We start from the raw sequence: 10,113 nt of genomic DNA on the forward strand, positions 1-10,113 counted from the left end.
GCTACGCCTCACTCTCACTCCCATTGGCTCTGACCGTTAAAAAGAGATGTCAATCATCAAAATCGACCAAGGGGGGCCAGAGATAGCCCAGAAGTGTTTTTTGTTGTTGCTACATCTCTCTAAAAAGGTCAAATGTCACTTGTTTTGCATCAATCTTGATAAAGGGTACTTATGTTATAATTTGGATTACTAAAGCTTTTAGTCTACTATCCCATCATTCAAGGGTGGTTTTCACTATAAGTAATGGGTTTATTTTGGACGGACACAATCATTTACATTTTTTTACTATGTTCAATCCGAATTTACTTTAAAATAAAAAAAATCTATATTGATTCTGACTCCTCTACATTCAACTCACAGGTTTATCATTGCTTTGAGGAAAAAGATTATTAATTTACCCCTTTTAGAAGTGTAGTTATGGTCATTTGTTCTGGGAATGTCATTTTCGAGCCTGAGACCTGGAAAACAGGCCCAGGGCTTAACAGGTTAAAACCTACCTCTTCTCCTTAGCATTTTGAAATCTTGTAGATCAGGGCAACCTTTTTTTTAACCAAGAGCTACTTTCAAAGTTCCCAGTCTGCAGAGATCTACCAGTCCAAACAGAGAGGAGTAGCCATAACTGACAGCCTACCTGCATATTCTATATGCACACACCGAACAGAAAAGCATACCAGATATAATAAATGTAGTTGGAAAAGTGAAAATCAATGTATTTATTTTCTGATAAAAATAAAAACATATAATTGAGACACATCCATCATATCAGTCGACTCGTCAAACTGGAAAGAAAAACACTCACAGGCACTATTGTCCCTCTTCAGTTGCTCCTCAACGTCCTACGACATCAACTCACACCGCTGTGTAACAGTATTCTGGGACAATTGCACATCCTTAATAGCAGTCATGATGTCCGCCTTATTTTTACAGTCACCAAAAAGTACGTCGGCAGCCTCCACGAATGCTTCTTTAACAACTTCGCCGTCTTTGAAAACCTTCATGTGTTTAGCAAGAACGTGACTGACACAATAAGATGCTATGGTAGCAGCCTTACCGCCCCTACACACGGTGGCGTTGCACGTACATTTATGATTGGACAAGACTAGCTGAAGAGATACCATGGTTTAGACTTGGTTCTCTTTGGTTGGTGCACAGACTTTGAAAAAGGTCTCTTGGCAACACGATCCTCCAATCAGCATTCGGAGCTCACCCAAAGCTCAAGGCCGGAGTGATGTCCTGTTTATGAATAACTCTTTGTATTCTTCCAGTGTCTGCACCTGACCTTGCTACATTAGTATTGCAAGCTGAAGACACCTATTTATTCCAAAGTCACAGCCACATAAATGAGCACAATAAGCTTATAATGTACTAATAAGAATCGGTCTTTCTAATGTTATATAAAAATATCCTCCACACAAGCTCGTTCTAAATGTTTACAAGAAAGCACCTGGTATTAACAGATTAAAAAATATGTTCTGTCTGTAAAGTCATTTTTTTTTTAACGACTTTTCTCTGAAAAGTGTTACTGTTGTCTGCTCTCTTGCAATCTACCAGGGACTTAATTTAAATGTAATTTATTTTCTTATTAAGAAGTGATCATTTTTTTATACAATAATGGAGAGCTTTTTTTAAATCTTTTTGTCCCTAAGATGGGACACATTTCTAAAAATAACTTGCCACTTTTGAATATTTCATGTATACAAACTTGGTCACATTACACTTCTTTAGAATAGGAGGTGGAACATATGCATGCATTCAGAGTTATTTTAAGAAGCAAACTATTTAAAAGCTTGGCTTGTCCTCAAGTTATTTTTAATCTTTCGTTACACCATGCCGAAACACCCCACTTGATTATGTTTCATCCATAAAGCCAGAGCAGGCAGCGGGTAGGACTGGAGTGTGAGTGTGTGCGTGTGTGTGTGTGTGTGTGTGTGTGTGCGTGTGTGTGTGTGTGTGTGCGTGTGTGTGTGTGTGTGTGGGTGGGTGAGGGGGGGAAAGTTCAGCAGCATGGCTCTCAAGTATCAGGTGACAATGAGGGAAAGTTGTTCACCACAAGCGACTTAAATCCTCACCAAAAACTAGAGGACAGGAGAAGAAGTGAGCATGGCGAGTGAGAGGGACTCAGCGCAGAGCAGGGAGGAGGACTCGGCTGTCGGTTATTACGACGAGGAAGACGACTTGGAGGCGTTCTCAGACACGGAGCTGGGCTGTGAGGACGGAGGTAGGCGGATATTCCCGCTGCTGAGGGGTCACATCAGAACAGAGCACGAGCGCGAAGGGACGCCACTGCCCGAGTGCTTCACTGCTCCTCGGTTAGCTAGTATAGTCCCGTTAGCTAACTGCAGAGCTGTCCTGCACAAATAACAATTTGCATTAGTTAGCTGTTAGTGGGAGTTATTCAAAGATGCTAACTAGCTGCCTTTACCTGTCAACTGTAACATAGCTGGCTTCTAGGCAACACACGTCCCTTGAAAATATATTTTTAATTTGAAATGTCAACTGCTTATAATGTTTGTGTCTACAAACTAGATATGTTACAGCTGACACACAACTTGTAATCATGGGCCCACCCCTAACTGTACGGATTTAATATAAAAAGTAGAGCCGGGACTCGATTAAAAAAAATTAATCTAATTAGAGGCTTTGTAATTAATTAATCGAAATTAATCGCATTTTTAATCAAATATACATATTTGACCCGAGAACAGTGAGAAGCAATTTTCACATGGATTTTACTCCAAGTGGTCTACAGTCGAGTGCAATCCAGTGAGCTGGTTATTTTCTCAGACGTGGACTTACTTATCCTGGCCCTGAAACCAGTCATCTGGTTGAGTGTGGGTTGGGTCAGGGTGTGGTTCCTTGCACTCGGAGTCGGGCTAACGTCCACGCTAGCTGCTACATGCTTTGCATTTAGGTCAGGGGTGTCAAACTCAAGGCCCGGGGGCCACATTCGGCCCGCGACTTCATTTTATGTGGCCCCACAAGAGCTTGCAAAGAATATAATATGATTATTATACGGTTACATGCTACAGAAGCACGTTGCCCATAAACTACATGTCCCACAATGCATCTCAAATATGACTTTTCTCAGAATTTGCCTTTTTTTCTTCAAAATATGCATTTTTTCATAGAATTCCTTTTTCTCGGAATTAGATTTTTATTTCAAAATGTCACTTCTATTTCTTTTTTCTCCAGAATTTGGCTTTTCTTTTTAAATCATTTTGGGACATACGCACTGAAGAGACTTGCCCTCGACTTCTGCTTTCAGACGTAGTTAATTATGAAGTTATTACCCTATCCGATGATAATCCAATGCAGAGGCAATGATGTAATATGATACATTATTGTATATATATATGATAGATTTATATATGTATTTTTATATAGTCTTAAAGTTACAACCGGCCCTTTGAGTGAAACCATAATGCTGATGTGGCCCACGATGAAATTGAGTTTGACACCCATGATTTAGGTGATACTTTAGGCTTGATGTGCTGCGGTGATATGCAAATTCTTTTTTGCATAATTTGCACACAACCGTGCTCTTATCGACGCTTCCATCCGTCCGTTTTTTAAAACAAAATGTCCCATCCACGGGGCCGACCAAAGCGGTCTCATCAGCTTGTTCGTTCATGTTTGACTATTGTTCACCGTGGTTTGTTGTTGTTTGAAGTCCCATGCTGAAGTCATGAACGTTAGTTGGTGCTCCAGTATAATCGGTATGCCTGAAACTCATCCAGTGAGAAACGTTCCGCTGTGCAAAAATAAGTGCGATTAAAGCATATTGTATTTAGATGACATTCAAATACTTGAATAAAGCAACACCACTGGAGAAGTTTAATTCATTTTTGAATTTTAGACGTAGGCTAGCCTATGTTTTTTAACATCAAAACATTATTATATATATATATTAACATTAAAACACTGTAACCTCATAATTAATTAACATGTTGTGGGTGATTATTTGCCATTGCCAAGGCTAACTATGTATTTGGATAACATTGAAATACTGAATAGACTACACAGCAGCAACACTGTAGAAGGAAATACATGTCTTCACCGATACTAAAGTACAATATCAGAAGCAGTTGACAACATTTGGAGTAATGGCTTTATAAACCTTCCATATGTTTGAGAGCCATTGTACTAAAACGGTATTGAGTATAACGCTCTGGATAAAAGCGGCGTATACGACGTAATGTAGCCTACTATCCTGCTGGTCTGTGTCGAACTCTTGAACATAAAACAAACAATATTTAGTGCAAATTCCCTGTGCAACAGCATTCCACTATAGTTCTTCTGTTTCTGTAATCTTCTTATTAGTGCAAATGCTGTTTACAGCATTCCACTATAGTTCTTCAAATCTTCTTCTTCTTTCAACCAATATTTTGCCGTCCAATAACTTCAGCCTATACTAGGGATGCTCCGATCGCCAATTTCGGGGCCGATCGCCGGAATCAGTATCGGCCGATCGCCGATCCGATCGAGTGGGCGGATTTAAACATCACTTTAAATCTTCCATTAAAAGTGATGTTTAAAACTCCGTTAATGGGCTCATTCACTGGAGCTTCCACAAACAACAATCAACTTAATTATTACATTCAAATTATGTACATTATTCAAGTTTACATTCACTTTGGATAATAACACGGGAGAAATTAGCGGAAGCGCTCTCTTTTCCTCTCGACAAATACAAATAATAATTCCTTTATTCCAAGGCTATATATACACAAAGACAGAACAGGACACTCACCGAAGACCACGTCAATACACAAGACGAACCGACACTGAACACAGGAAGAGACAAGACTAAATACAAGGAGGGGTAATCACAAGACGAGACACAGCCGGGCAGGGGAGGAGAAACACAAGGGCCACAGGTGAAAACAATCATACAACTAGACACACCAGGGAAACTAACGACGGGAGGAAAAACACAGGGAAAAAAACCAGACAATACACAAGGAGGAAAACATGACGGGGAGAACAGCAAAACACCCAAACCAAGACATAGAAAACGTGACATAACTCAATAATCGTAACAGAACCCCCCCCTCAAGGGACGGATTCCAGACGTCCCTAAAACACCAAAACAGTCCCATAAACGTCCAAAAAAAAAACACGTTTTTTTTCCCAGCAGGGTGGGTGGAGGGGGACCGGAGGAGGGACTATTTATATTGCACTCTTACTTTTAGACGTCACGTGAGTAAAATGAATTTAAACAGACAACATTTGTCTCTCTTGTAACAAAAACATAACTTTGTCTTTAGTCTGTAGTTGCTGAATACTGAACAAACATAACTACATTCAAAATGTGGAACCTGGAGCCAACTATTGTGGCTTCAAACGGACACCATCAACATCAAAGTGCTTGACTTAAATCCAAGTCTCAGTTTCTTGTAGCTTTAAACAAAGTGCTTGACTTAAACTCAAGTCTCTCTGGTAACAAAACATACAATAACTAAAATAAATATATTGCTGCTGCCTGAGTGCTGAACATAAAAAATAGAATTGCTGCAGCTTTATAATAACAAAATGTAAACTTTGCAGTAGCACCTGTCCACAGTGGACACCCAACTACTGTACAACAACAAGCTTTTTAAACTCTTTTTTAACATGGGAGGAACCTTCAAATCCTCTTTTAACTACACCATGCGCCAAATGCTACTCCTTCCACATACTTTCAGCTAGAGACTTCATTTCACTTTAAAATGATCACAAGACCTTCAGCTATAAAACTTGTTCTTCATATTTTTCATATCTTCTACACTTTTTGAGATATTTAACTTAGTTTGGAGCTTGGTAAAGAGTACTGATGGGAATTATGGCTCTTTGAAGGGAGCCGGATCTTATGGCTCTGTTCCTTTCAAAGAGGCGTTCAAAAGAGCCGTTTTTTTTTCAAAGGGGGCGAGGTTACTAGGCAGAGTTCCCGTTAGCCGGTAATTACCGGACTACGACCGGTAAAATATGCTGAAGACCGGCAAATCTAAATCTCTCCGGTCAAAGTGTCCGTTCAAAATCATTTCCGTTTAGCGCAATACCACATCAGTTGCGCAACTTGCGCCACTTATGTGACAGACAAGAAGAGTATGTGACAGACAAGAATAGTCAATTCTAATGTCTAACACTTAATGTGGAGAAAGAGATGTCCTGTAGGCCTATGGGTTGATTGTGCGTTGATCTGTTGGTAATGCCTCTGGGTTCCGGTGGGCATGTAAACTAATGCATAATGCTGCGCTATACTTTGCGGCCTCACACGGTTGCATAGCGACGCTTATTGTGTAGGTGTCTTTTAATAAGCAGGTAGTCATATCCAGGGTTCGTACGGGTGCTTGAAATCCTTGAAAATGCTTGAAATTTGACGTGGTGTTTTCAAGGTTGGGAAAGTTTTTGCATTTTGGGAATGGTGCTTGAAATTGAGATATAGTGCTTGAAAATGTAAATGCTTTACTTTTACAATAAATTGCTGTCTGACTGAATAGTTCGCTTTTTAGATTAAAAGAAAAGAATTGCTTCGCTTCTACATAAAACAGCTCCGCTGCGGCCTTCCCGCGCTATGCCGTAGTAGAGCATTTTGGCTTAGGCTAACGTTGCATGTTACGTTTGTTTAAGCTAGTAACGTTAGCGAACTCAATGTGGGATAATTGCTTATGCAGGTACAATAATTTCAGAGGAACGTACCTATGTCAGTCGCCATCCTGTGGTGTTTCATGTCACACAGAATGATTTTAAAAGCAATGTATTTCTACTGGTAGTTTGTGCATAAACATTGACCCGAAGACACATTTTGAGTTATATACACTGTTGGAAAGAGGATATTCCTAGCTTTCTAACGAAGGTAACATATTTTCGTTTGTACTGGTCTGGGGGAAGCTCGCGAGTGTGTGTATGTGTGTGTTTGTGTATTTTTGCGTTTGTGTGTATTGTGTTTATTTCCCGGGGAAAACACTCACGAGAAACACCGGCTGTTGTTATGCCTGCTGTGACGTTAAGTTACTCCGTTCTCCGCTTGTAATTATGCCGTTACAAGCTTCAAAGCTATATTTAGTGCGAATGCTGTTTACAGCATTCCACTATAGTACTTCAAAACTTTATTAGTGGAATGCTGTTTACATTACATTTTTAAACTATTTTTTTAACATTGAAGTCAATGGGAGATGCCTTCAAATCCTGTTTTCCTACACTTTGCGCCAAATGCATCTCCTTCCACATAATTTCAGCCAGACCCTTCATTCCAACTTTCAAATGACCACAATACCTTCAGCTATTCAAACTTGACTTTTACTTTTGATATCTTTTAAACATTCTGAGATATTGAATTTAGTTTGGAGCTTGGTAGAGAGGCATTTTTCAGATTTTTACATTAGAGTGGATGGAGCAGCTCGTTATCTCTAGAGTGCTTTGATCTCAAAACAGAGTGCAGGACAGCTCAAAATTCTCCCCCAAAAATGTTTTAAACTTGCCATACTTCCCAAACCTTACACTCCTCAGACATATTTTTTCATGAAAAACGTAGGAAAACCTCTCCTAGGTTGGAAAATAAAAATAAAATAAGAAAAAATATTAGACAAAATGCCTCTTGAGGGCATTAAGTGACAAAAACGTTCAACATTCCTCCATTGAAGCCCATTGTAATTTCAGGCAGATATTTCCTCACGGTAGCAGCCGCACACCTTTAGTTAAACTGCCAAAAAGGCCACATTATTAACCCGAAACTACACAAGAATTACACTTCAGATTAGTGTTGTCACGATACCAACATTTTGGTTTCGATACCGATACCAAGTCAAGAATTGCGATTCCGATTCTTTTTCGATACTTTTCTTAAAAAAAGGGAAACACGGCATATCGGCTTTAAAATTAGGAATAACAGATGATTTTAGCAGTCAGAACAACTAAAGCAGCAGTGTTACTAAGAACAGAAACGCCAAAGAGTCACATCTAATATACATATATATAAAAGCATTTATTTTAATTGTGTAGCAGTGAGTTTAACATTTTGGCAGCACTGTTGAGCATTTTGAAAATGTATTTTCATGCCTCTGTGCAAGGCTTAGTCTTTCTATCTTTATAGCCACTGGTGTAAAGTAACTAAATTCATAAACTCAAGTACTACTTGGGTACAATTTTGAGATACTTGTACTTTATTTAAGTATTTCAATGTTTCTTTTGCTACTTTGTACTTCTAATCCACTACAGTTCAGAAATAATGGTGTACTTTTCCTCCACTACATGTATTTAATCCCTTTAGTTACTTCACAGATCTGGATGAATGATGTGAAATATAATCAAGTGTTAAATCAGACTTTAGTTCCACCTGGAGTAAATCCACCAGCTACCCTGCAGTCTACAAAGCCATTCAAACTAGCTGCACATTTACCAGCTTTGAGAACACTTTCATGATCAATCATTATAAAACATATCATATTATTCTGAAATGGACCAATCTGCACAATGACTACTTTTACTGTCGCTACTTTTAGGGATGTCCCGATCACCTTTTTTTGCTCCCGATCCGATTCCGATCATTTGATTTTGACAATCTGCCGATACCGATTTTTCCCGATCCGATCTTTATGCAATGCATTAAGAGAAAAAAAAGGTAACAGATAACGGCTGGCCATCCAACGCGATGAATTCAGCTATCTTGGCTGTTTTTTGGTCTTTTCACTGTTCTGGGGCAGTTTCTCTTTCCTTTTAAAAGTCTCTGAAAGTGTCGGTTGTTTCAGTGCCGTTACCTGAGTGGCCGCTGTGTACTCGCCGTGTTGTTGTTGGTGTTTGTTTCTCAGGTAGCGTATTAGATTGGTCGTGTTGAACGTAGCTCTGTTCTTTCCACCACGCGGAACCTCTGCCTTGCAAACATTGCATCTGGCTGTTACACTGCCTTCGCTTTCAATTTTATAATACTTCCAAACTCCTGACATTTTCTCTGTCCCGACTCCCGAGTCACCAGCTGAACGTAGCCTCTCGTTAGCTTACTGCTACTATTAGAAACTGCGCCCACTCTGTTGCCAGATTTCAGAGAAATAAGCAACCAGGTCTATGAAAACAAGCCCAAAGAAAGCAACACATACATGATGTTGTGTAATTTTAAACGAAAACTAAGTCCTCAGGATGACTTTAAGACGTGAACATGGTCATTTTTGTTTTGTAACATTAAATTAAAAAAAATATTTTATAAAAAAAAAAAAAAAAAATCCGATCCCCGATTTTTTTCTCCCGATCCCCGATCTTTTTTAAATCACGTGATCGGCTCCGATCCCCGATCACGTGATCGGATCGGGACATCTCTAGCTACTTTAATACTTTTACTTGAGGAACATTTTGAATGCAGTACTTTTACTGTAACAGAGTATTCCTACACTCTGGTGGTTCTAGTACAAGACCTGAGCACTTCTACTTTTACTGTCGCTACTTTAACTATATTTTGATGATAATACTTTTGTACTTTTATTTGAGGAACATTTTTGATTGCAGGATTGTTCCTACATTCTGGTACTTCTACTTTAACTCAAGTACAATACCTGGGTACTTCTACTTTTACTCAAGTACAAGATATATAGGCTACTTATACCACCTCCGTTTATAGCCTATGAAAAAAACTAATAGAAAACGAAGGCTAAAGCTAACGTTAGCAGATAGTGATGCTAGTTTGCTAGTTAAGTTTGCTCAACGATAATATTGCGACAGAAAAACTTTTCAGTGCACATCACGCTCTGCTGCTCCGACAGGAAGCTCTGCTCTGAACACCTGAACGGCCCGTTCACAGACTTCTGGCGTCTTTTTTGTCAACAAGCCGAGGCGCAGCGGCAGTTGCACTCCCACTTGCAGCCATGCTTCTCGTTTTCTCACATGCTCTGGCAGCTAGCGCGTGGCCGCGTGCAAGAGAGAGGGGAGGGACTTAGAACGTGCTTGAGAGGAGCGGGACTGCAGGCAGGGCTGCCGTGCAGGGAGTGGAAGCAGAGCGCTGAACACACACGGCTCTTATTAAAACGGCGCTTTTTCACGGGAGTACTTTTCCCCGTCATTCTTAAAGTACCGATACTAATGAAACGGAGGAATCGTACCGTTTTTAACGGCAGGGTATCGCGGTACCTTTCAAGTATCGGTACACCG

The 10,113-nt window shown here is 39.8% G+C and overlaps 1 protein-coding gene across 1 annotated transcript in view; it reads left to right on the forward strand.

Moving 5' to 3' along the window:
- The first annotated feature begins 1,878 nt into the window (after nucleotides 1-1,878).
- The window catches only part of rragd (ras-related GTP binding D), a 55,155-nt gene continuing 46,920 nt past the window's right edge, over nucleotides 1,879-10,113 (forward strand). The window contains exon 1 of the mRNA XM_034110809.2: nucleotides 1,879-2,218. Within this exon, the coding sequence (XP_033966700.1) occupies nucleotides 2,101-2,218 (118 nt within the window). The 5' untranslated portion in view covers nucleotides 1,879-2,100. The remainder of the gene's footprint in view (nucleotides 2,219-10,113) is intronic.

The sequence above is a fragment of the Pseudochaenichthys georgianus genome, chromosome 22 (assembly GCF_902827115.2).
Source record: "Pseudochaenichthys georgianus chromosome 22, fPseGeo1.2, whole genome shotgun sequence".
NCBI classification, from domain to species: Eukaryota; Metazoa; Chordata; class Actinopteri; order Perciformes; family Channichthyidae; genus Pseudochaenichthys; species Pseudochaenichthys georgianus.